This window comes from Grammomys surdaster, unplaced genomic scaffold (assembly GCF_004785775.1).
Source record: "Grammomys surdaster isolate TR1022 unplaced genomic scaffold, NIH_TR_1.0 212, whole genome shotgun sequence".
NCBI classification, from domain to species: domain Eukaryota; kingdom Metazoa; phylum Chordata; class Mammalia; order Rodentia; family Muridae; genus Grammomys; species Grammomys surdaster.
Window position 1 is genome coordinate 2,714,408 of NW_021604657.1, and position 27,689 is coordinate 2,742,096.

Here is a 27,689-nt window from a genome sequence, read left to right on the forward strand (position 1 = left end):
AGAGCAACACAAGTATATAACTCAAATGAAAACACCCACACAAGGCCTGTCTGTACTCTGCTTCAACATGACACCCTGATTCCAATTTCTCCGCAGACCCTGGGTTTACTTTGGGCAGAGCAGCTAATCACTGTCCATGCCATCTGGATTTTGATCTAACAAAACATGGAGAGGACTTTTGAAAAATCCAGCCTGGTCACGACTTTGAATACACTTGGGTGCTAGACTTTGGGCTCCAGTTCTCTGTTGTTTCAGAATCATTCTGTCCTAGAGACACTTCTTTTAAACACAGAATGATGATGACATATTTCATCTTTATAGGACTCTTGCAAATGTCTTCACCCTTCACAAGCATTGAGTTGAGCACACAGGTGCTTAGTATGTCTGCCTACAACAACTACTGACAGATGTCTACAACAGTGCTGTTCAGAACTGGTTGCTCAGAAGTCAAACAGGTTCAAATAAAGGGGAATGGCACCTCTCTGGCATGGGAGGGGCAGCCAGGGCTCTTGAGGTGCTGCTGCAGACTTTCTCTCATCAGACAGCTGCACAGGAGAGAGCTGGTGATGGTGGGGAAGGAACAGTGCTATGACCTTCATGCTCACATGAATGTTCACATTTCTGAGCAAAACCAGCTTTGTCAAAAAAGCAGGAAGAGCAGGGCCAGCAACATTGTTTAATCCCAGGGAAGAAAGTGCTCCCTGAGTTTCTTCCATCACTAAACCACTCTAATCTAAACTGTTTGAATACACTTAGAAAAAGAACCAACTGATATCAGGCCCAACAACAAAGAAGGGCTCTATAGACAAGGACATGAAGCCCCTACCCAATCTGCCTATGATCACAATACAGCAAGACAAGAAGGAAAGTGTGTGAGCTTGAGGTAGGGGTATAGAGGCAACTCTGAAGGGCATTCCAGCATGAACGAGACTGGAGCTAGGGAGACACTAGGGGAAAATGAGAAATTAGAAGGGACAAAGAGAGGTAGGCGCCTTGGTTTTAATGAAACTTGCCAACCCATATAGGTCCTTCTGAACACTTTTAAGCCTGGACATTGGTAACAGGATGACCTGCCCAGTTCTGGTGTCTCAGTGCTAAGAAGGAAGCATCAGATTGCCTTAATCTGTGAAAGGCTGCCTTGGAGAGAAGGTCCCTATGACTCTGAGCAACTGTGAGGCAGGGCTAAGGTCCATGTGCACAAGACAAAGGGTACAAGCCTTTTTAGGGGGGCTAACAATGGCACAGTGCCCTGTGGTATGGGAGAGGTCCATCCCCAACCATGCTCTGATTAAGCCTAGGTCTTAGGACCCAGTGTCAGCTCTGCTCCCAGCTTTCTCAATGCTGATACTACACACTTCATGGTGATTTCACAGCCTCATTTCTTTGGAGGTAACTTACCAATATATATATATTTTTTTTAGTCACAGATGATGATGACAACAAGCAGGCAGCCTGACTCAGCATGACTGAATGTTAGGACTGAATGCTCACCAGCTGTGTGACTCAGTGTCTCCATGTTCTCACCTATGATAGTGGAAAATACTTCCCAGAGGATTATAAGCAAAGATGGGCTGTCGAGGAGATAGAGAACATGATTAATGCTACACCTGAGACTAAGTGAGACTTGAGAGAGACAGTCACTCTTGGTAAGGTCAGAAACATGGTTTATTCTTTAAACTAGGAGTCTGGCATATGGGCTGGGGACAGAGGGACAGGGTAGCAGCAAGAGAAGGACACAGCTAGGAATGGGAGCCGTCATGCATGTTGAACAGTAAACAAAGAAGATTTCAGTTCTCAAGAATAGTAAAATACATCTTTGCTAACTTTGTTGGAATGAGTTCAGAGATTTTGTCTTGAACAGAGTAGAATGTAGAAATGAACTTCAAGCATGCGAAGGAAGAGCATTCTTGAGGTCCATAGCATGAGTGAGCTCTCAATTTCACAAGACTGATGGAGATATCACCCAGCAGAGTAGCATGAAGGCCTTTTACTAGTCATCTATAGCATCATCCCAGGAAAGACTTTCTGTTTCCTGGCCGGGGGAGAGGCTTCTGGCCATCTGTATAAGGTCATGTCCTAAGGACCAGAGGCATGCCATTCCAGAAGCTAAGAGGGAGCAGTGGGTCATGATGCTGAGGAGAAAGCAGAAGCCTGCTCTGTACCAGCACTTAAGTGTCTCCCTTTAACTGCAAGCAGCTGTAAGGCTGTCAGCATCTGATAATGCACAGAAAAATAACAGCTCTCTGCCAGCAAGCCAATGCAGTGCTTCTCCTCTCAGATCTGCATGCCATGTGAACCAATTGCTATCAGAGGATACCTTTGCCAGATGTTATTTTTTTTTAATGTCAACAGGAACTACTATCAACAACCAATAAGGGAAAAACTAAAGTTATTGATGAACCTTAGCCCTTCCTAATGGACAGAAAAAGCATTAAAGGGAAAGAACCAACAAAAACAGCACAAGTTTCCTAGTTTTCACTCAAAAAATCATGGATTATTTAAAAACAGTCAGCCAGGAGACACAACACAGCCCCTGACACTCTTCTCTGGGGAATGTATGACATGGCCCTTTCCCAGGTTAGAGAGCAATGACAGGCTATGGTAATTGCATATTCATTTATCTAGTCCTCTTGAAATGACAAATTTACAGAGATGAAGACCAGATGAGTGTTGCCAGGGCTTCTGAGGCCACAGAGGGCAGAATGAGTGCCCTTGTCATAGAGACTCTATGGTTTGAGTTTGCAGTTCTTCTCACAGATCTACCTGTCCCAATGCTGCACAGCCAGACACACAGAGGGGAAAACTGGTGGAATATGAAACAAGGCCAGCAGGCCATGCCAGCTCTCAGAGTCCTGTTCCCTGCTGCAGCTGTACCAGACTTTCCCTTGAGAAAATGGGGTGATAAGCATCACAGACCTTACTGTTTAGTTCCTGCAACTGAATATAAAAGTTAAATTACCTAAAAAGAATCTTTAAAAATTTGATGCTGGGCAGTGGTGGTGCACGTCTTTAATCCCAGCACTTGGGAGGCAGAGGCAGGCAGATTTCTGAGTTCGAGGCCAGCCTGGTCTACAGAGTGAGTTCCAGGACAGCTAGGGCTGCACAGAGAAACCCTGTCTTGAAAACCCCAAAAAAAAAAAAAAAAAAATTGAAGTGATAAAGTCTATTAGATTTTAACTTTTTGGAACGTGTAGCATGTCTGAGGATATTAAGCCTTTGGTGATGTACATGTTAGGGGCAGAGGCAAGGCTGTCCTAACAGACTCACTCTCACTGTAGGGTAGAATCTCATCGCTGAAGTTTTAAACATGAGTGTCTCCATGCAGTGAGTGAAATGTGTAAGCAGTTTAGACTCGTGGCTTTTAGTTTTAAGCTGGTCGGCACAGAGGGCTGGTCCTAGCCTCATAGCCCCAGGCACCCTGCCCAGAGTGTACCCAGCAGTTTGGAGTCTCAGCATGGTGCAGCACTTCACAAGCTCAGAGGGCCTTCTTATGGAGGTCACTGGTGCTATTTGGTTTTGATAGTGCTTGCAGGGGCAGTGGATGAGCTACTAGTTTGTGGCTCCTGCTCTACTTGCAGTTCTGACACACGCATTGAGATAAATTTTTTTTTTTTACAATGAGAGATGACACCTATGAAGTCCTAACCAGGAGTGTGACAGAGAACAACACTCACCTATGGAATCCTAACCAGGAATGAGACAGAGAATAGCACTCACTGTTGTATTCTTCAAGAGACCCAAGAGATTGGTTATTCATGGAGACTAAACAGCAACTAAGGCAAATAGAGGAATGAGAACATGCTGGAGAATCAAAGCCTGGTTTTGTTGAGCTCACTCTTCTTCCTCATTCCTTGAGTGACCATAAAAAACAGGCTAATAAAAAACTGAGTATAATTTTCAATTCTTATGAGGTTACAAAACCATGAAACATTCACTTCAGCAGGGAGACAGGAAGACACCAACAGATCAACCCCTGAATACTTCAGTCTGGCATCCCCAAAGGTCCTGTCAGACAACAGTGATAACTGTGGCCATTCCAGAATCTCTGCAGACACTCTTACAGTACTCAAAGAATACATCTGGTGAAAGGCAAAAAATTTTCAGTAACTGTTGCCAAATATAACATTTGATATCTTTGTCATTAATGGAATGCTTTATCAATGATATCTTTATATCTAATTTTTAGCCCTCTTCTGCAGCCAACATAGACCTCTATTCTAGAATTCCCCTTCTCTCTGATTCCCAGAAGACATCTTGTTAACAGAGAGAGAGCACAGATAGTAGAATTATACAGAAGCATGCTTGCATCTGTGTATGTGTGTGTATGAACACACATACACACACTACTCATGTGAAACAAGGATGTCTCTACAGAAGAGTTTGGAGAAGGATCATTCATTCAATGCCAATCAGCTAAAACACAACCCTGAGCTATCTAACTGGAGACTATTGATCTTTAAAAGGGAAAAGACCACTGTTTTCCTTGGTCATCACAACAAAATAACCAGCCTTGTGCATGTCTGGAAACATGTTCGCAATCTCTAAATGTGTCTTGAGCACATGTCTTCAAGCCCAAATACTGCTTCTGTGAGGTTCAGGTTCCAGAGGACAGCAGCTCTTGACTTCAGATGACTGCAGTTGACTGCTCTTGGAAAACTCTTCCATCTGTGAGGAGCCATTAGGTGCAGCTGGAGACAGAGCCAACCTTAAATGGCGCTCAAATTCCTCAGACTCAAAACCTGAGTGGCAAGGAGCCTGGGATGCTGGTTCATGAGCCTGAGATGCTGTTTCTCTGGGAAACTGTTTTACTATATGTGTCTGTGTTGTCAGCAACCAACCAGAGCCCGGTTCATGGAAGAGGCTCAGCAAATGCCTATGAAAACAAGTGTGTACTGTCTGAGAGAATGAGGTAGCTACTATAATCAGAGAATACTATTTATAAAAGTAGCTGAGAATTAATCATGGTTATTGTTGGTGAAGATAAAAGCGCTGTATTCACTTTTTTGAAACAAGAACAGTAGTAAATTCAACTGGGCATACCTTAGTGACAGCTGAGATTTGCTCCAGGGCCATGGCCTGTAGAGTTTCATCTCCGCTCTCTAGAAGAAGCTTCAGTGACGGGAGCAGGAGGGACTGGTGCAGCAGCAGCAGGCACAGCTCCTTCACACCCTGAAACCACATGGGTGAGGTGAGTTCCACTCATGCAAACACAGTGCAACCCTGTGCTATGTCTTCTGGATGTACACACCTCTGCGCGTGCACGTGTGTGTGTGTGTGTGTGTGTGTGTGTGTGTGTGTGTATGTGATGTTATTTTGAATGGTAGAATGTATTCAATATGCAGATCTGGTGGTATAATGTATTCTAATTCTCAGAGCCTTGTTTTCCCTCTAAGTAAAATGGACCTCTCTGTATCTCCTCTGCAGTTTTTGCTGTGTATCTTGGGAATTAATGTAAAAATAAATGTACAGCACTGAGCACACCGTAGAGACTTTGTAGCAGCTGTTATCAACTATTAATGATGTCGATATCTAGTTCGTATCTACTGAGAGACAAACAACATCAGCAAAGACAATATTTTTAAAACATGTTTAAAATTCTAATATTAAGGTAAATAGAATTCTTGATATATTTAAGATATTCCATCATCATGAAAACTATCTGTGGCTCAAAACAATGAACACATGTGGATCTCCCCAGGTATATCTGAATTTCATTCTCAGGTTTTTATTCTACTTGATGAACTGACAGCTTACCCTGCTGAGCTAGCTGCCTCTAGTGTCCTGACTGTAGCTATGACACAAAGAACTAAACACTGGACCAAAGAGCAGACAATGAATGTAGCCCCATATATTAAAGCAAAACTATTCTGGAAAAATAATGAAGGCTCACTGCCCTGCATGGGGCTGATTGTTCTGTTGTGCTACTCCATAACAGCAGAACAGAGAAGAAGATTCCAACACTGGCCATTCTCAGCCTCCCTGTACATCATTCCAGGAGGAGATGATGAAAATGACAGACTGAATGAGACACTTTCCAAACTGGTGAGCTGCCTGTCTCCTGAGCAGTGAGCTCCAAGATTCCTGCTTCCATCACTGTCACCAACTGGGGTGGGCAATTAGAGATGCAGCTGTCTTTGAGCCATTTCTGCTCCTGAAAGTAACCCCTTACTCAAATTCCAGTAAGCACTCCCAATAAAACTCAGTGGTTCACCAAGTTTGATGTCAGTGGTATGCTTACATTGGGCTCTTGAAGGTTCCCTGTCTGGGATAAGTAGACACTGCTTCACATTTCCCAAAGAGTAGTGACACACACCAGATAGGCTCCCCTGACTGGCCCAGCTTAGCCTCTGTTCTGCATCCCTGTGTACTCTTTACTGCAGACATTACCTTCTGTCCTGTAGTTCTGTGTGAGGGTGAGCAAGGCTTCTTGTATTCCAACGTCACATGGTCCACACCACACTCAACAGTATTGGTACAAGAGCCTCTCTGAGCGCTCACGTCTACTCTTTAGTCAGTGTATCACCAGTAATTGACAGAGAGCCTCAGCATTTCATGATGGTTAGAACTGATGATGATGATTATAGCTTTAAGTGACAAATTTTATAAAATAATACAGATATTATTTAAGAAGACAAATAGTTTCCTTTCTATTGCTGTGATAAAAGCATAACCAAAGGCAGCTTGAAGAATAGTTTATTTCATCTTAAAGATTACAGTCTATCATGAAGGGAAGCCAGGGCAGCAGGAACCTGGAAGCAGGAACTGAAGCAGAGACCATGGAGGAGTGTTGTCTACTGCCTTGCTTTCTGTGGCTTGCTCAGCCAGCTTTCTTATTCTGCTCAGGGGTGGCACCCTCCCATCAGTCATAAATCAAGAAAATGAAAGTGCTTCTTCACACACTTGCCTACATGCAATCTGATGGGGGAGTTTCCTCAATTAAGGTTCCTCTTTCCAGCGGTCCCAGAGGCATCTACCTTGTAAGAGTAATAAAAAAAAAATCTAAGCAGGAAAGATGGCACATGGCCAGGGCAAGAGCTCTGTGGATGGAGAGTGCCAGTTTATGTGATCTCTGAGTACTTTATAGCCTCCTAGCTATGTTACTGGCCAAATATTCAGACGTCTCATGCCAAATTTCTTATGCTTACATTATGAGAGAAGTGTTACAAGGATTACACAGGGACTGTCACAAGGCCAAGAAGCAGAGAGAACCACCAAACCACCTCACTTGACAACTTCATGGTTCAGACAGAACATGACATCACAAGAGGGCAAGGCCTTGAAAGGGGACAGATAAGTTCCCTGAATGCAAAGAAGATGCCTCAGCCTGGAGTTCATTCTCCCTGTGGGCTGTGGTTTATGGTGATGAGCTGGGCAGCGGTCCCTGTATCCTGATGGTGCCAGGGAAGTCAGACCAGTCCACCAACACTGATTTGCATTTATACAACCTGTGGGAATGCAGTGGATCACTGTCAGTAGATATTTTAGAGCCTGCTGAGGGAGTGTGAGCAGGTGTGTGGTACTCACACAGGCAGGGGAGCAACTCCCTCTGTTGTAGGTTCTGACGAAGGTGAAGGCTGTGCTGGGTATGGGGATATCCGTAGTCTCCTGTTCTCCAGAGCTATGCAAGCCAGCCTTGACTGCTATGCTGTTGAGCATGTCTCCACCTATCACTCACCTCCACCTAGAGAGCTCTGACCTGAACCACACACTTGCTATGCTTGCTAGGCATTAGAAGACATCGTGCCATTTGCTTCAAAGATGGTATTTTAGTCCACTGGGGAGATGGGGAGGAGGAAGAAGCAGGCAGACAGGGAGATAGCTTGGGTGTCATGGGAGTCTAAACCAAGCTCCTGGCATTCTCAAAAGCACCTCAGTCATGAGGGAGGATGACCACTCTTGAGGTTTCCAACCTGGGCTTAGCCAGGCTTGTTCTGGGGAACTTGCTCCCACACAGCAACCTGAAGGCCGTGTGTCTCCATGCACTTTCCAGGCATCCTTTCCCCACCTCCTGTTTTCATTTGATCCTTTACACATTCTTGACCTTTAGAAGACCTGCTTGAGCTAAGTGTTCAAGTATAGTTACATGACTGCCACAAACAGCGGGCTGTGAGAAGAAGAAGACACTCAACAAGGTTCATGTCCTCAGGGTACTCTGTGACCCAGGAGATCAGACCATATGTAAGCAAGTAGTTGATTCTAGAGGGCCATAGTTTATAGCTGAAAACACACACTCTGCTCATCCCCAGGAGAGCCACTCGCAGTATCCACTCACCTCCACAGGCAGCATCTGTGGGCTGTTGTAGAGGGAGCGGCAGATCTTCACCACCTCGTCCCCTAGTCCCTGCTTGTTCTCTGCTGTACATCTGCTCAGCATCGCCGTCACCAGCCTCACCCACGGATTGTTGTCTATGCTGTTCCTCAGAGAAATATGTAAAACATTGGAGGTGATCAAAGCTCTCAGCATTGTGATAAATTAAAAAAAAAAGAATACAAAAAAGGTCTCACTTTCTGAAATAAAGTGCTTTTGGTGGCTTACACTCAGTGTACATAATATGCTCCTTTAGGCTATCCTGCATGGGCCACTGTGGTATGGACAAGCAGTAGGCAATGACACTGGGACAGTAGGTGTCCAGAGAGCTCAGACTCTTAAGGTACAGACCCAGTCTCAAATTCTGACCCACGGCAGCAATGCCAATACTAGAATCTGCATTTCTCACACTCTGTTCTGGTGATTTTTAAGAGGATAAATAATTTTCTGGGAAGCATCCCTCTTCCTATCCCAAGATATGAAGACTTCACTGGCTTAGGACAGAATCGTTTATTGGGTTCAGAAGATAGGTACTGAACTGAATAGGCCTGAGCAGAAGTTCATTGACACATGCTTCTTGCCAGTGAAAACAGCTTCAGATAGGTGATGTGTTCAAAGGAAACCTGGCTGCTTCTCCCAAAGGAAAGGCTGAGTCACATGTCCAGTAGCACAAGGACAACACAGGAACCCCACTAAGCAGGACAGAGAGGAAACAACCCAAGCCTGAAATGGGGCCAGTCCTCCTTAGAATTCTGTCTCTTTCACTTGTTAGCTGTGTGCAGCCTGAAGTTACTTAACTTTTGAGATTCAATTCTTTCATCTGTATAAGTAGGTAACACTATCTGTACATGTTTGTTGTGTGGATGATTGGTAATGTATGCAAATTACACACTCAATATTGTGAGCACTTAATAAATGGGAATTATTTGTTCCATATGAATTCTCAAGGTAGCATTGTAAGCTTTGTTTAAAATAAATCAGGCGAGAAATTTCCATGTGAAATACCAGAACGAAATTATTGTGCTCATATTTTAAATCAGACATGGTTATGGTACTTCTGAAGAAAACATTTGGGTTTAGGTACAGGGAAATAGAAAGATAACCCAGTATTTAAAAAACAATTTAAATTGTCTTCAAAGTCAAATAGTGATCTCTTTCACTCACATAAATACCTTTCTAAATCCATAATTTGTGTGTGTGTGTGTATATGTGTGTGTGGTGTCAATTACACAATTACATAAAAAACACAATCTAAAAAAGGAAAATTCCATAAGCCCTTGCATGGTGATCCAGTGGACCCACACTGAATACTGTCCCTTTCTGTTGGCATGTAGTAGCCATTTCTGGTAATAGATCGACTGTCAACAGTATCACAGTGCTTGAACCTACTAACCCTTACTTATTCAGTAGTAGCCTCCTCAAACAGGAAGAATAGTGGCATGAAGCTCAGACATGACAAAGGGAAACCATAAAGTGCCACCTTTTAAGTGAAAACTGAAATGTTATCAACTGTAGGGAAAAAAGTCGACATTGCCAAGACCCTTGTAAAAACAAATCTCCCATCTGTGAAATTTCCAGGAATGAGAACGAAATTCAACAGAGTTCTGCTGTTGTACTTTGAACTCCAAATTTATAATTATAGGGGACTAAGGAGATGGCTTAGTGGGCAACAGTGCTTGGTTTGCAAACAGAAGGTCCTGAAGATACGAGGACACATGGCCACTACCCATGTAGGACACCAAGCATGTGTCTGTAGCCCCAGCACTAGGGCTGGAGAAGTGGGTGCTGAGAGCCTGGCTGCAGCACTGAGCTTCAGGGTCAGTCTGTCTCTGGAGGTGGAGAGGGAAGAGACACCTTAGGTCCTGCTCTGGCCTCCATTTAGGTACTGCATACCTACCTAATTGAATAGCATACACACACATACAGCAATACCACACTTTTTTTAAACCAAAATTATCAAACATAAAATTTATTTTTGGTACTGGTATTTGGCCAAAAGCCCATGCATGGGAAGGTCATAGAACCCAGAGTAGGTCTTGCTATTGTACGTTGCAAAATAACCATCTTGACAAACTGTCTTTTAAATATGTATGCACGTACCCGTTGACTTAGACTGATCCTAATCTTGGCCAGAGGAATGTCTTTTTGTGGACAGCAGCCAATAGCAAGATAAGTAGCTGGTGAAAGTGCTGAAAATAAGGGACTTCATGGCTACACTTCAATGGGACATTTATGTTAACCCAACACCATCAAGGCTCAGAGCATATTGTGAAGATGTAGGGGGAGTAGGAAGCACTGTCTTCCCCAAGGATTGCACAAGATCAAGCCAGCAAAAATCCCAGCACAGGTAAGAAGATGCTCTCCAGGCCGCTTCCTTACCGAGGACCTAGTGGCAGTGGATAGTCCCTGGGGATGACAAATGTCTTTCTGTTTTTGTTATTTTTCTGAGTGAGAATCTAGCTACAGGTAGATTCCCATGCTGCAGTAGATAGTTCCTCACCCATGAACATATGGGCAGCAATAACTGGACTTGGTGGGTTATCAAAAAAAAAAAAGACATGGCTTTGCAAGTGGGCATGTTGGTGAAATATGAGAAAAATTTGAGAGAAAAATGAGGGATAGATCATATTTTGTTATATACATGTATGAAAATTTCAAAAAGAATTTAATCTCAAAAATAAAATTAAAATAATAGAAAGAGAGAAACTCACCACTACAGTAAGTACATAACAAGGGCTTAGCTAAGATGCAAACATTAAATCTGTGCAGGCAGGAATAGGGAAACTAAGAAAATGTGGTGGAGAGCTGCATTTGGTATCATTCACTAGTTCAGAGTACTTGGAACATATTCCTTAATATAAGGGAGTGTCTAAAACCTTGATATATGTGTGTGCAAGTACACACACTTCATTGGCTCTGCTGAAGACATTACATTTTCAAAACTGACATTCAGACAGAGGATGTCAATTATCTTAATACTTACACACTATCACTTTTCATAGGTGGCCAAGCTTGCAAGAGTAAAATCAAGTGCTGAAATTCAACCTCATGGTGACTAGATTCCAGGAGCTCCATGAACAGGGCATAACGGTTTTCTTCATTCTCAATGTCAGCTATGTTCATCTAGAAGAAGCAACACACATTTGAAACTTGTGGCAATGCTGAACTGGTTCACAGGAGACTCTGTATGTGACTGAGAAAGGAACCTTGAAAAACTTGAGAATGAAATACCTTCTAAAATCAAACAAGAACAGAAATTTACTATGGTTTTGATGTTGTTTGTCATCTAAAAGTAGAGTCTGGTCCTTAGAGGAGCTTATAGGTTCCAAGGTCACTGGTGGGATGACCTTCAAAAGGGGCTTGGAACGCTACTCTTCCCATAGACTTGATTGATCACCTTATAAACTGTTCCCATCAAAATATGGGATAGTTAAGAAGGCCCTCACCGGGGCCGACTGAAGACCATTCCACCTGAGTATCCATCCCATGTGCAGTCACCAAAGGTAGATGCTGATGTGGAAGTCAGGAAGTGCATGCTGATAAGGGCCTGATATGGATGTCTCCTTAGAGGTCTGCAAGAGTCTGACATATTCAGAGGCAGATGCTCACAACTAGCCATTGAACTGATCATGGGGTTCTCAAAGGAGGAGTTAGAGTGAGGACTGAAGGAGCTGAAAGGGTTTGTGACACCATGAGGAGAGCAACAATACCAACCAACCACAGCTCCCTGAGTCTAAACCACCAGCCTGAGAGCACTTAGGGAGGAATCCAGGGCTTCAGCTGAATATGTAAGAGTGGAGGGCCCTGCTGGGCATAGGTGGAAGAAGAGATCCTTGACCTCATGAAGGCTGGACGCCCCAGGGGGTGGGAATTTGAGGGTGGGGAGGTGGGAGTGGGGGGGTAGGTAGGGGTTACATCCGCAGAGAAGAAGGAGGAGGGGTGAGAGGATGGGGGTTCCTGGGTGGGTGGGGGATGGGGTAAGGGGACAACATATGAAATGTAAATAAAACATCCAATAAAAAAAAAAAAAAAGAAGGCCCTCACCAGAGCTGAACCAATGCCTGCACTGTGCCCTTGAGCCTCTGCATCCACAAGTGACATAAACCTCTGCTCATTACAGACTCGGTATACCTTAGGCATTTCATTCCAGTAATGAAAAACCACACCAATATGCAAACCTTCAGAAGTTCTGAGTCTTCATTTCAAACACAGTATCACAAGCTCTGGAGAGCTGGAGGGCTGCATGGCGGCCACTACTTGCCTTAGCAAAATAAGATGTCTACACACAGTGTCACTGGCATCTAACATGCTAATACAGACTGCTTTTACAGTTGAAAGTAATTATTTCAGCATACTTAACATTAAATGAATTTTGAAAGTTTAAATTGCCCCAAATTAACTTCTAATGTTCATCAGGAAGCCACTTGCCAACATGTGCCTAGAAATTCCTCTAACTTGAACCAAAGATGTTATGCAGGTTCCCTTGTCACATGATGCTTTGGCTGCAAGCATCATGTAAATCAAACACAGTATTTATTCCCAGTCTGTTTCTAATACAAGAGAAGCCCTGTCAGTCTCACAGCATCCATCCCCTCCCACTGGACAACCAAATGGCTTCTCTTCTAACCGTGAAAGTTGCAAAACAAGTCACATATGCAGTATGGCTCTAGGAGAAAATGTCAGTTATTTTAAGTAGAAGAGTGGTTTTGATATAAAAGCCAGTCAGTTCATTCCCTTGCTAGTTTGTCTTCACAGGTTCTCAGTAGTTAGGGGCACAGACAATTGTAATGGTAAGTGCATGATGATATGTGTTCACAGGATTCAGATCATCACACCTTGAAAGGATAATGAAAATGGATTTTACTTACATACTAGCTAGATTGTCTGAACTAATGCATGTTTCCAAAACACTTATTTAATGGCCATGATGGCTCTGATCTAAGACACCATCTGAGGAGTCACACCACAAGTTTTGCAGTGTTGTAAATGGTCATATGGACTATGAAATTATCAGTAATGACTGTGGGAAGCCTTGTTCCCAGTGACCTGCCAGATCCTCCACTGCCTACCTTTGAGCCTCAGGCCATTCATCTGCAGGATAAATAGCCCTGTAGCACTTTACAGTTTTGAAATAATTTCATGGTACAGCAAGTCAGTTGACCCCTCCCACAGCTCTGTGTGGGGGACACTTGGGTTATCAACCTCCTGGAATATATAGACATTGGCTCAACAGTCCTGGCAATGGAGCTCTCAAGTGACAGCCAAAAGATAATCTGAGTAACATGTTCTGAGGAGAGGACCCACCATGAGATAAGTTCAACATTATTTAAGCAAGGCTTCCAGCTGAGAGCAGGCAATTGTCTCAAAGAAGCACAAATTCAAGACTTTCAGCTCTCCTTACCCAACCTCATTACCCTCAACCTGACTCCAGCCTCTAGGCCTCCTGATGTGTCTTGCTCACAATTACACACATTCTGCATCGGCTACTTGGAACTGTTTCCTTGCCCTGGCATGTTCTTCCTCCAGATCCTGGAGGAGCTTAGAGTTACCTTCCCAGTGAAGGCCCTACTGACCTGCCTGAGTTGTAAGGCACGCCTACAATTCTCATCCTCCCGTTTCGCTTTCCTTCTTAGTGCTTAAACCACAAGATGTGTAATGAGTTCACTTTTGGAGTGAATGAACTGAGTGTGCAAGCTTACAAATAAAGTGACAATTTATCATTCATAAGACAATTTAGCACCGATAATATTAAATTCTCATGGACTTGCCATAAAGTTTTCGTTGGTTTTATTATTGATGACAGAAGACTGGAGATGGGCAGGTTTGCTGACATATTGTTTACCATCAGACTTCAGGAAAGCCCCTTGCTCTGGGCCTCATTTTTCTCTTTTTTTTTCCTGGAAAAATGGGTTTCAAAAATGCTAGAAGTCTCAGGTAATGAGGGTACTGCCTAATGTCTGCATTGGGGAGAGGGGTCTGTCAATGACTGACCTCTTCCTGCTTTGTAATCTTAGTTTCTATTTAAAAGTTTACATGAGCAAAATTTTGTGCTGAAAAGTAAAGCACAGCTTGTAGACTTGCTATACCACCCAAGAACAGCATCCATATTCATTAGAAGAATTACTGAAACATTTCCTCCCTCTACAACAACTATGTATCTGTTTGGGATGAGTTTTTCTTCAAGTACATCAAGTTCAACACTGCATTAGATATGCTAAACACAGACAGAGATAGTCTAGTCTGGAAGAAACAGACTTAACAGAGGATGAATTTAATAGGAAGAAACATGAACTCAAGAGATGGGTATAGCCACACCCAACAAATCCAGGATATTTGTATAACACACAACATGTAATGAAACAGGAAGATACTACATGAAAATCAAAAGATATTTACTAAGTTGTCAGAGTAGAGGCAGAGAGGCTGCAGCACTCACTCAATAGATACTAAGGATACAGGATGGCTGATTGCTGGAATTTGAAATGGAGGAAGTACGGGTGAAACGCAGGAGATGGGAACTGTAAAACCCCTCATAACTCTGTACTTGATGGTTCTCAGAGAACAACAGATGCATACACAGTGGAATTCCTCTGTGACCTTCAGAGGGGATGGAGTGGTGACTCGGGGCTGGAACGTAAGAACGTTTACTCAACTACACACTGGCTGAGAGACAACTCAGAGTTGAGCTTCTGTTCCCAACAGTTTGGCAGAGGGAAGACATAATGGCTCCCTTGAAATAGAACTTTGGTTTTAATATTTTGGCCCCAGTCCCATGTGTGTCAAGAGTGGAATAAGCTAACTCCCATCAGCTAACTCCTACTCCATCCCCTCTGAAGGTCACAGAGGAATTCCACTGTGTTTGCATCTGTTGCTCTCTGAGAACTATTAATTACAGAGTTGTGAGGGGTTTTAAAGTTCCCATCTCCTGCGTTTCACCTGTACTTCCTCCATTTCAAATTCCGGCAGTCGGCCATCCTATGTCCTTAGCCTCTAGCACCAGGATGTACACTAAGAACCTGAAAAGTAGGAATCACAGATTTTATGATTATTTCCCAGCAGCATTCCCTGATTCCACAGCTGAATTTGTGTGACGTTTTGTTCTTTATATAAATTGCAATGCAGTTACTGGGAGAGCAGTGGACTAAGAACTGCTCTTTCCAGTTTTGGAAAGCTTGAAGGAAATTCAGTTTCTATTTTATGCATTTTATCTTAACTTTTTCTTTTGATATGGACAAGCAACCAAACTCAAGGCCAGATCCTGATGGCGGGACTCTAGAAATAAGAAGCAAGCCGTTTCACAAGCCACTGGAAAGAGTAAATGCGAGAATCCAAGAGCAGGGTCCCTCGCCACATTTTCCATCATTGTTCCCAGGGTCTGTGTGGCTTTGCCTTCACAATGAAATCATCTATCTGCCAAGTGCTGGTTACCTGGGTCATATAGTGAGTACTTCAGTTCTGCTTTACTCAAGGAAGAGATGATGGCTAGTACCTTCTGCTAAAAGTGAGATGTGTAAGGCTTCTACAGGAGTTTCCATAGAAACCTCTCTCAGGCTGACCCCATTGCTGAAAGTAAAGGAAATGCCCAGGTGTCTGGCCACATGTGAAAATGCAAGGGGCATGCCCTTCTTCCTGTGCTCATTACAGGTTTTAGGAATGAGATCCTGGAGTTGATTTTGAAAGACATAGCCTTTGTCAAGAATGAGAAAGGTGCCCTCTTTCTGACAAGCCAACTGGATAGCCTTTCCAGTCTGCCGTAGTTTGGTTCTGACAGAAGACAAGAGACTGTTGGTTCAGAGACAGACCTTTTGTACTCACAGGAACAGCAGCAGCAAGGGCCTGAGTGTTTCCTCAAGTCCTTAGGCTCAGAAGCAGCACTTAGGAAAATGATACATATGCAGTGGTTGTGAAGAGCCCCACACTGGAAGACTATGAATCTATTATAATGGACAGCAGCAAGTCTATGTGCCCTGCTCCATGAGAGATAACATTTTTATCCTCCATGGAGTCTTCTATAAAAAACACCCTCCAAAAGAATCCTGAACAAAGCTAGTTAGTTCTTCTGGGCTTTGCTAAAGTGTGAGAGATAAAGAAAACTATTTAGCAATAACGTTTTGAAATTTCTGTAATTATTATGTTGGGAAAGTGCCTAACACTATCTTTTAATATTTTAGCTTTCCACTAATGTATATCCATGCTTGTGAATGTATATAAGTATAGAAGCCCAAAGTAGATGCAGAGAATCCTTCTTTAGGACTTTTCTACCTTAATCTTCACGCCAGAGTCCCCAAGACAAACTCAGAGCTTGCCCATAGGACTAGTCTGGCCAGCTTGCTCTGGAGATCTCGTTTCCATATTGCAGGTAGGCAGCCATGGCTGACTCACGTCCTCTTGCTTGGACAGCAAGTCCTTTAACTGTTGATCTGCCTTCTCAGCCCAATCAAGACTATTGAACTCTTTAGTAAAAAGCATCAAATGAAGGTTATTAAATACAACTTTCAAGATCTAAGTGCTAACCAGCTTTTGGAGAACAGTATTTATCCTAACATTTGAGGTAAAGATAGTACACAGAGTTTGAAAAGGTACATCTTTGTAGTTAGACTCATGAGTGCACACGATAGAGACTTAGAAGATATATATATATATATATCAACAAATATTGTTCAAACTCATGACAGTCCCTTTATTAAGTTTAATCCCTTTTAGTATTTTCTTTTGTAATTCTAGAAATTAGAGAACCACACAAGTAAATAATGGTAATTTGGGTTTTCAAAAGCTTATAGGCTGTGTTTGTTCCTTTCCTGGTTAAAAACAATGCTAAAATACTCTCACCACACTACAAAGCTATGTGTTATTCCTACTTATTATTAACATGCCTCCAAATTTTCAGTGGTAAAATTTTTTTACCTAAAATCAAATTGTGTAGTCAGCAGAGAAAAATTAAATATTTGTCTTAGTTAGGGTTTCCATTGCTGTGAAAAAACACAATGACCAAGGCAACTATTATAAAGAACAACACTTAACTGGGGCTGGCTAACAGGTTCAGAGGTTCAGTCCATTATCATCATGGTGGGAAGCATGGCAGCATCCAGGCAGACATGGTACTGGAGAAGGAAAGCCAAGTTCTACATCTTGATACAAAGGCAGCCAAGAGAAGATTGACTTTAGGCAGCTAGGAGAAGGGTCTCAAAGCCCACCACCACAGTGATACACTTCCTTCAACAAGGCCACACCTACTCCAATAAGGCTGTACCTCTCTATAATGCCACTCCTTGGGTGAAGTATATTTAAACCACCACAATGTCATATGATCAATATACACCATTTTATTTGTTTTTGTTAGTTGTGTGTGTGTGTGTGTGTGTGTGTGCGTGTGTATGTATGTGTGTGTAGCACAATCAAAATACTGATACCTTTCTAGTAGAAGACAGCTTTGGCTAAATACATATTCATACTGTATTTAGAAATGTTGATCATGAAGAATTAGAAAAATTAACTAACTTTACGTTGAAAATAAAACCAATACATAAAACTGACAAGTTAATGGGGAAAAATTAAGGAACAAAGAATTTCTTGAGCTCATAAATGTTCAATCAAGTGGGTATCACAGGATTCCATCCTGAGGGCATGTGGTTAGTGTGAGCATCTTGAGAACTTCTATCCCTAAAATACCTGAAATCAAGGCACCTGGTTCAGTCTGGATGGGGATCTATGCAAGAATTACAGCCTCCTTCTCCAGAACATAATACAGTCCACATAAGATCTTCCTTGATTGCACTCTAACTTATTGAGACAGGGTCTCTCAACTGAACATAGAGATCTTTGATATAAGCTAGTCCATCCCCAGTCTTAGCCTTCCTTTCTAGTGTTAGAATTATAGTCCAGCTGCCACACCCACCTGACATTTACACAAGGTTTGAAGATCTAACTCTGGCCCCCATGTTTGGGTGGGACACATGTTTAACCCACGTAGCTATTCTGCAGCATGATTTATCCCCAACAGGGAACATGTAGCAACTCATGCTTTGTATAGCACTCCCTCCTCAATGACCGGGGAGTATCTGAGAAAACTGCCAATATTTCACAAACACTTACATATCTACTGACTATTTGCTATCGATACTAATTAAATATTATGAAATTTAAAGAGCAAAATGAAAATGTGACTCAAACATGAGAGTATTTGTTTTTGTGTCTAAATGCTGCTTCTTTCTTCCATGTAGAATTAGGGAACTTCTACCCTTCCTATAAGTCCATTTGTCAAGTGTTTGCAGGTCCTTATCAGACCAGATCCACTGTCCTTGAAACAGAAGAACTAACACACTGTTCTCACTGGAAGCCATTTTTCACCTTAAACTTTCTTGTGCTGCTGGACGTGAACCCAGACACCATAAGGTGAGACACAACACCTGACTATTTATCTTCCCCCAGCACTGACAGGAGCTCACTGCCTCTGCAGATACAGACACATGTGAACATGCTACTGGTGGACAGGACGTACTCTGCTCGTGGAACTGCTTCAAAGCTTTGTTCCTATAGGCAACAGTGCCATTAACCTCTGCTCGGTGGCTCCTACCAGATAACAGAGTTATAATTTATGTAAAGATGCAAAATAACTATGCAATTCCTTCCACACACACAAGGATGCCACACTGTGATGCTCATACACAGGGTTTCAAATTACAAAAATCAAAAATCTGCAGACTTATGAGAAAAAAAGAAGCACAAAAGGTTAACAAAGATGAGCTGTAAGCAAAGCTAGACCTGTGATGTTCCAGTTGGGCAATGTGGCCTCCTGTGTCCACTGGACCTAACCAGTTTCTTTGGAAATGAAATGTTGATAAGATGAAAAAAAAACCAAAAAACAAACAAACAAAAAGCTGTCACCAAACGTTGACTATCAATTTCCCTCACTGGTCTAAGGGACTGGTAAGCTAGTCTCAGCATACAAGGGGACTCAGTAGCACGGTCACTACTGTTCCATATTGTCATCAACTACAGAACCACTACTATTAGACAAAAAGAGATAACTGTATCAATAGTGATATTTCATTCCTGAGTTATGGATTTTATTAAATTAAATACAAATTATGAAAATATTACTAATGCTTCTTAATATTAAAAGATACTTTGGGGGTAGATTTTCTCATTTTAAAAGAACTAAAACACGGATGCAGATATTGAATGGATATTATGAATATGTGACTGCAAGCATGCTGAGAGAACCTACACTCTGGCAGCGTCTATATCCTGAGCTAAAGTGAGAAGGTCTACTATCAGCAGGAACTGCTCAGGGATAAAAGAATGAGAAACTAAATGCTGGTCTTGCCATAGCTGTGATACCATGAAAGAAGGTAATGCCTTAAGGTATTCACAGGCTAAAAAACGGCAACTGTATCAAATCCAATATACTATTCTGGGATTATAGTGTATAAGGCAACAGACCAGAGTGCAACAGGCATACACAAACACACACACACACACTCTGTCTCTCTCTCTCTCTCTCTCTCTCTCTCTCTCTGCAGGCATCCAACAGAGCCCTAGCTGATAGAGTTTCGTAGTTCTTTACCATGTATATTTGGTATATGTTAGTACTGAGATACACATGTGGGATGTGTGGGATGAAGAGAACTTTGCCACTGAAGTGTGACACAGGAAGCCTGACATCCAGTCCATGAGAGGCTGTCAAAAGCATGAAAACAAACTGGACCTTCAGCCACTCCATCAGCTGCTCCTCAGCTTGTGAGAACATGTCTACACTAAAGCTTCTATGGTTTTATTTTCACTCTGATGCTTTTATTTATCTAGAAGTTACCCAAAGATACTCCTGAGTACCAGAAGAAAATGATATATGTGTCTGCCTACCTGTTCTCAATAAGTAGTTAAAACAAAGATTTTTAAAAAGTTACATATTTCCAATGTAATTATAAGCTGAACATATCTAAACTCCAAAATATCAGAAGTAAAAACAATACTAAATTCCACATTCTAGTTTAAATATTACATTGTTGGTTAATGATTCACATATTTAAAACAAACAAACAAACAAACAAACAAACAACTGAAACCAACACAACTAGACAAACCACACAACTAGGAAAAACAAATGAATTGAATGGTAGAAATGAGTAAGACAGCCAGGCTAATGATGGCATGTTTTTGTGCATGTGGAGAAAGAAAGGGGGAAGAGAAAAATCAAGTAGCATCAATAAAAAAAAAAGTATTGTTAGTACTATTAATCTATGGCTGAACACAAAAGGCTCTATAAACATAAATTCTAGTAAGAAAATGAGATAGTAATTTTGAAATTATATATTTTAGGACAGAGCAAATTTGCAAGCAAATGGTGAATGAGAGCCGAGTCTCTGCAGAGGGGGCGTACCAATGAAGGTAGAATGAACTCTATCACAGACGGAAACTAGGGTATCAATACAAACTTGCCGTTTAAGGATCAGGATAGAACAGATGTAGACTTTTAATATCCATGTGGTTACTTACTTTCTGGTTCTTTCTCCCAGAAGCTCAACAGTGTGCACACCTGGCAGCTAGCTGGGCTCCTAAATAGCATTTTTCAACAAAAGGAAACCAGGCTTTTTGAAATCAATGACTGAATCAAGAGCCAATCACAGAACGTACAAATAGGACTCCCAAGGCTGAGTACCAGACAGTGAGGAAGTGCTCCAGAAATGATGGGCACTCTGGAACAGAAGAAAACTTGAAGAGAAATCCCAGTGACCATCTCTGGATGATTTAAACAAAATCAAACCACTGTGATGGGTTAGAACCATGGAACAAAACAAAAAACCGTATGACCACAGTGAAATAAATAAGCAACTGAATAAATATATTTAGGTGGACAAGTGATGGAAACAAATCTCATCACAGTCATACTAATCTCATGACTATTTACCAATCATTAGCTCATGCTAAAATAAGTACATGGAAGTATGAGGATGGAACATAATAATAATAATTATAACAAGAACAATAATCATCTCAAAGTATCCAACAAGCTACTTAATTATATAAAAGAAAATATAACTATATTTAGAAGAAAAGTGTTCCCTAGCACTTCAAGTTAACACTCTTAGTCATGAAACAAACCAGCACTATGTATTTCCTAATATAATACACTAAGAAAGACACATCACTTCTGTGGTCTCCTACTAAAAATGTAAAACCTAAATATATGACAATGGTAAACTGAATAACATTGAATAAAATAATTTTCCATTGCTTTTTAAAACTATCAAGTTCATAAAGGACCAAACACATAAATCAGACTAAAAAGTTGTTAGACTTGAGACTATAGGGACATGACAGATACAGAGTGTGTTCTTAGGAGATGCAGTTCAGAAAAGGGAGGAGTGTGTCAACTGACAGTGGGTGACCTGGATATCAGCAAGGAGGCATACTGAATATATGTGGCTGTGGTCGAGCCATTACTATTTGCAGAACTGGACTGAAAAATACACAGAAATTTATATACAGCTTACACAACATTTTGTAAGTCTGAAGTTACTTCAAAACAAAAGTTAAGCCCACAGCTGCAGTTGTTCTTCCCAACGCCCAACAGTCACACACTTCATGTTTTCTTTTCCTCCATTTCTTCTCTGCATTTTACATGAGAATACAAGACCAGTGTCTTAAGTAACATGGTGAGTAGGCCCGGATTACTGAAATGATGCAATTAGAAAGCATCCACACAGAAAGAGGCAGCAGAGTGAACAGCATGGGTACCGTAGGAGGAAGTCTTTGTGGGCTGCTCATCTAACATCTAGATTTCGATCTAGAATCAAGAAACTTGACCCCCCCCATCCAACCAAAAACTGGGAAAATGAATTAAACATACAGTTCTCAAATGAGAAAGTGGAAATGGTTAATACGTATGTAGACAAATGCTCAACATCCTTATCCACCAGGTAAATCCAAATTAAAAAAGAAAACACATTGAGATTCTATTTTACCCTGGCCAAAATGGCTAAAACGAAGAAAATAAATGCTGCTGAGGATGTGGGGCAAAATAAAATCTTAAACATTTAGTGGCAGGAATGCAAAGTAGGCCACACACTATGGAAATCTGCATGGAGATACTTAATACAGTTAGAAATAGGGCTACCACATGATCCAGCTACACCTCTCCTGGGTAAATAGCTGAGAGAGTCTACATCAACACACATATATAGATACCTGTACATCACAATGGCCAAGTAATGGGATAAGCCTACCTGCCCATAAAGATGAGTAGGCAATGGAAATGTGGGGGTTTATGAAGCCATAAGAGAAGAATGAACTGAGAAAACAGATAGAAATGGAGATCTATAGGTTAAACAATAAGCCAGATCTGGAAAGACAAACATTATGTCTTGTTTTTCATACGTAGACCCAGATTTTAAAAATGAACACAAGACCATTGGAAAGAGAAAGGTACCAGTGAGAATGGGGAAAGGGACAGGAGGCAATGGGGGGATAAGACTGAACCTCACATCAATGTGTGCAGGTGTTCTAATGAAGCTCTCACTAAGGACAATGAACACAGTGATTACATTTTAAAAGATACCAGGATATAGTCAACCACTATAGACAACTGAGCGGGCAGAGGGAGAGAAAACCAGGGAATGGTATATGGTAACATTTGATAACTTCAAGTCTATTTCTGGAAATCAGCCATTACTAACTAAGATACATGAAGCCTACAAACATTTTGTCTATGTGAAGAAGCTCAAAAGAGCCTCCCTGCCTCACTATTGCTCCAGCATGCTAGAAAATGCTGCTTAAGATTACAGCAAACTGATGACTTGATTAAAGCATGCCAATGACTTGCCTGAACCCAGGGCTTAGCTCTTCCTCCTGCACTGTTGAAGTTGAGTAGCCCAATGCCCCTCTAGTCCCAGGCAAAATTCTGATCAGCAGCAAACTGTTCACCTCCCTACATCTGAGCACGTCTCCAGCTTCCCTTTCTACCCTTGCTATCTCCACTACTACAGCCAAGTTCACAAACCCGACTACTGCCACAGTCCTCCCTCCCATGGTCAGTTTGTTTCTCGGAACAGCAATCTCCTCATATGCCTCCCTGGCATCATGTTCCCTGATCAGAACACAGCTGCCTCACTAGTCTGCCCATTCCATGCCATCTTTGTCCAGTGGTGTCTTCCTATTTGCACACGACAGACTGGCTCTGAAGAACTGTCAGAGGGGTCCTTTCTCAATGTGCTGATGAACAGCTCTATGTGATCCATGAGACTTGTGTCACGGGTCACTTCTGTCTTGGCGCCTGAACTCTTTACTGATTACTGACTGGCACATCCATGTTATCTGGTATGAAATCCCACAACAAGGACCACTACCTTGTCTGAAGTGAGAATATTACAGGTTTTATGCAATTTAATCTTCATAATGATTTATATTATTTCCTTTTATACATGAGAGAATTACTAACTTATCCCCGTTCACAGCTAGTGGGTGGTGAATCTGAGTTTGAATGCAGGTTTCTGTGTGTGAAACCCGACTCCAGAAGTAAGTATCTTATCTATTTCTGTACCCAGAGCTTGCAGTTCATGGCATATACTATATGCCTGAAGAATCTCTGAAGAAAATTTCACATGTATTGCAACAATCTTTAACAGGCATGGGATTTCCCATCATTTCATTTGAATTGTAGTTACCACACACGAACGGCACTGCTTTGAAACATTCTGAAATGACAAATAAATACTTTCTTATTCTTCAGACTCCTGATTTCTTCCATCTTTTAAAACCCAATGCATGGAAGGAGGAAGAGGCTTTCTGGAGAACACTATGTAGTGCAGCATGACCAGGTGCTGCTGCTGAGTCTGTGCATGTCCCCAGCAAAAGGAGCTTTATAGCACATAGCCAAGAACACGGACTCTGGGACTGCATAGAACTCAATTGAAGTTCCTGCCTCATCACTCACAAGCCAGTCATGACCTATCAACTAAATCAGAGAGGGTGCTGACCACTCTCTCTGACAGTTCTACTGTATATATAGCTCACAACTCAGTCGCTTCTTCTTCTGCAAATGACTCCCTAGCAGTGAGAGGGATACTATCTATTAAAAAAAGAACCAAAAAGTTCACAATGGGAGACTCCAGAGATCTCTAAACAATTAATGCAGATGCTCTCTTGACTAATCATTGTGGGAAAGTAGATCATAGAGTTTTCTTGAGGAATCCTAGATCTCCTCCTCATGGCTGAATAAAAAGGCTGTGCCTTGCTTGCACATGAAAAGCAGCAAGCTAATCAGAAGTCACCAAGAGGAAAGTATCGTAAACTAACAGAGCCACGTCAGTGCTTCAGGCCACTCTGTAAGGACATCTTTTCATCGCGGTAAGTAAATCGCCTGCCTGCCGATAAGGAGCTGACAGCAAAGCCAAGAACAGCACACTCAAAGTTGCAGCTCTGCCTTGCCACCTGAAGTGTGACCTTGGACAGGCTCTTAAACACTTAATATTCATTTATTCAACAAATATTTACAGAGTGTCTTTCAGATCCCCGCTCTCATACAATTTATATTCTAATGGAAGAAGAAAGACATCATATAACAAACAGGCAGAGATGGGGAGGAAGGAGTTTTCAGATAGTGGAAAGTGACTTAGAATTAAGACAGAGATGAAGCAGATTGTACTGGACTGTGTAGTCATTTTAGAAAGGCCACATCTGCACTAAATAACACTGGAGTGACTCCTCAGGTCTTGATGTCCAGATATTTTTCTACAAAATAGCTACTGAGCAGGAAGTAAAGAAAGAAAGCCTCTGTCAGCTCCAGGACGGCAGGACATCGCGGTATTAGGGACACATTATCTCTGTGTACACTCACAGGCCCTACATCATGCCATATCTGTAATGGTTAAGCTGATCACATGTGGACTGAGCTGTGAAGACACTAATGCAACAATACGTTTGTTTCAAGAAACTACATATAGTTTTGCATATTGAATTTCTTTAGCTCTATCTGACAGAAGTACATATTTTGCTAATATTTTGGCAAATGAAGGCCAGTTGATCCCTAACAGAAGGGTTAGCATGGACTTGCATTGTTTCAAACTAGGCAGTTATATGACTTCTTAACAAGATAAGGTGTTATCTTAAGCTATATCTCTCCAGCGATGCCTTGCACACCAAACTCAGATATGCCTGAAAGTAAAAAGGCAAAACTCTCAAGCTATGTGTCTCCTTGTACATAAAAATATGGGAAAGTCTGAGGTGCTGAGGTATGGAAGTTTTCAAAAGAAACATTAGTATTTTGACCCACATTTTTCATGCACCAGTTAACTAGAAAATTACAAAAGCTGAAAAACTCTGATAAACTGCACCAAAAGGATTAATGTAAGACACCCTCCCTTCCCTCTCATCGCACCCCACTCATACCATGAAGGGGCACATTTCTGGGGAGGAAATAAAGACTCTCAAAGTACTAAAAATGAGGGTCTCTGAATTTTTAATTCTGTTAACAAATCATTAGAAAACGTAGAAATTGCTGCCTCTCTGTGACAGTCAAAGGCCGGCGTCACAGACATGCTGAATCCTCCAGGTGCTGCTGGTTTCCCAGAAACACAGTGATTCGTAGGGCCACTACTTTGGGCACTTCAAGAATAATTAAACATTAAGCCCCTCTTTGATGTATGCAAAGTCTGCCTGAGAGGATCAGCAGCACAGTGAAGGCGGCCCCCACATTTTCTTTTTATAACTCAGCGCTGCAGTACATTATCTCGGCTCACCTTCAGTCTGTAAGAATGGGTCTCTGTCAGCCAAGGTACTGAAATATGTCTGAGGAAGAAAGAGGTGGTAAGGAGACTGTATCCAGCAGGGGAAACACTGCGTTCTTCTGGGACACATGGATGGTGAGGACCGAATGGCACAGGTGAGCAGACCACTGTCCACCTTAGTTCAAGGTTCCATTTTACACACACAGTGTCCAAGACCTCAGACTTCCCCAGGGTTACAGACCTAACGGCAAAAGACTGACAGAGACATTCGATGCCCACAAGTGTGCTACAATCTTTCCATTGTTTTAAAGAAATAATCTTTCACACAGTCTTTCAAGTTCAGGAATTGAAAGGATGACCTGAATCACAGGTATAGTTAACACAACATTCCATTGTTCCATCCTGAAAAGACTGCTTCATTTCCTAAGCACCAAGAAGTTGTTTCACCTAGAAGTGGAACTCCTTATCAAATTCCTCTGTCCTCCACAAAAGACCTGAATCCCCACTGCCAGGCAGTCATGGAGGAGACATACCACAGCATTTCTCAGAGAATCCTTCGGACAGCAACACAGCGACACCAGCATGGATGTGCTCATTTCTGTTACCAAATAGTTACGGAACCTAACCTGACAAGAACAGGGACAATGCTCTTATCTAAGAGTAAAGTTGACACGGGGGTGGGGGGGTGGGGGGGTGGGGGGAACTAAGGTGGTGAATGAGACACGGGATTCCTTTCCCTTGTCACTCTGACACTCCAGGGAGAGAGTTCCTGAGAGCCTGGACATTTGCTTCTTCACAGAGCAAATATTCCAATGAAGTAGTTATGCATGGACTTTAAGAATGAGAGCAAACAGGCTACAGCCATAGTATAGCCTCTTGGAAATAAGAAGGCTTATTTCTGTTGCCGTACATAATTGAGAGAAGCCAAAACAGAAGCTTCAAGAAAAAACCACAGAGAAACACTGGTTACTGGCTTGCTTTCTAACTCACTCTCTTACACAGCACAGATCTGCCTGCCTAGGCACAGTGCTGCTCACAGCGAGCTGTGACCTCCCACAGCAATCACTAATCTTGACAATCCCTCAACTGAGCGTCCGCAGATGATTCTAGGGTTTGTAAAGTAGAAAGCTAAAGCTAACCAGGACCTGTATCTAACAGAGATTTTACAAGACTATGAAGACAAGGCTTAAAAAGGAAAGAAGGAAGGAAGAGAGGGAGGGAGGGAGGGGAGAAGGGAGGGAGGGAGGGAGGGAAGAAGGGAGGGAGGGAGAGAGGGAGGGAAGGATGATAGGTGGGAAGATATGGACAGGTAATGAGTTGATGGGTGGATATATAACAAAAAGAAAGAGTAATAGATAGTGTCTCAGAGTTTCTATTGCGGCAACAAAACAAGATGACCAAAAAGCAAGTCGGGGAGGAAAGGGTTTATTTGGCTTACACTTCCAGATCATAGTCGATCATTGAAGGAAGTCAGGACAGGAACTCAAGCAGGGCAGGATCCTGGAGGTGGGAGCTAATGCAGAGGCCATGGAGGGGTGCTGGTTACTAGGTTGCTCAGCCTGCTTTCTTATAGAATCCAGAGTCATCATCCCAAGGATGGCCTCACCCACAATGGGCTGGGCCCTCCCCTATTGATCACTATTTGAGAAAAATACCTC

The 27,689-nt window shown here is 42.2% G+C and overlaps 1 protein-coding gene across 1 annotated transcript in view; it reads right to left on the bottom strand.

Annotated features, from left to right (window-relative positions):
• Nbas (neuroblastoma amplified sequence) overlaps positions 1-27,689 on the bottom strand; it is a 285,612-nt gene that overhangs the window by 5,968 nt on the left and 251,955 nt on the right. The window contains exons 49-51 of the mRNA XM_028772232.1: positions 11,292-11,431; positions 8,273-8,411; positions 5,041-5,169 (exon numbers count right to left, since the gene is read on the bottom strand). Of these exons, the coding sequence (XP_028628065.1) occupies positions 5,041-5,169; positions 8,273-8,411; positions 11,292-11,431 (408 nt within the window). The remainder of the gene's footprint in view (positions 1-5,040; positions 5,170-8,272; positions 8,412-11,291; positions 11,432-27,689) is intronic.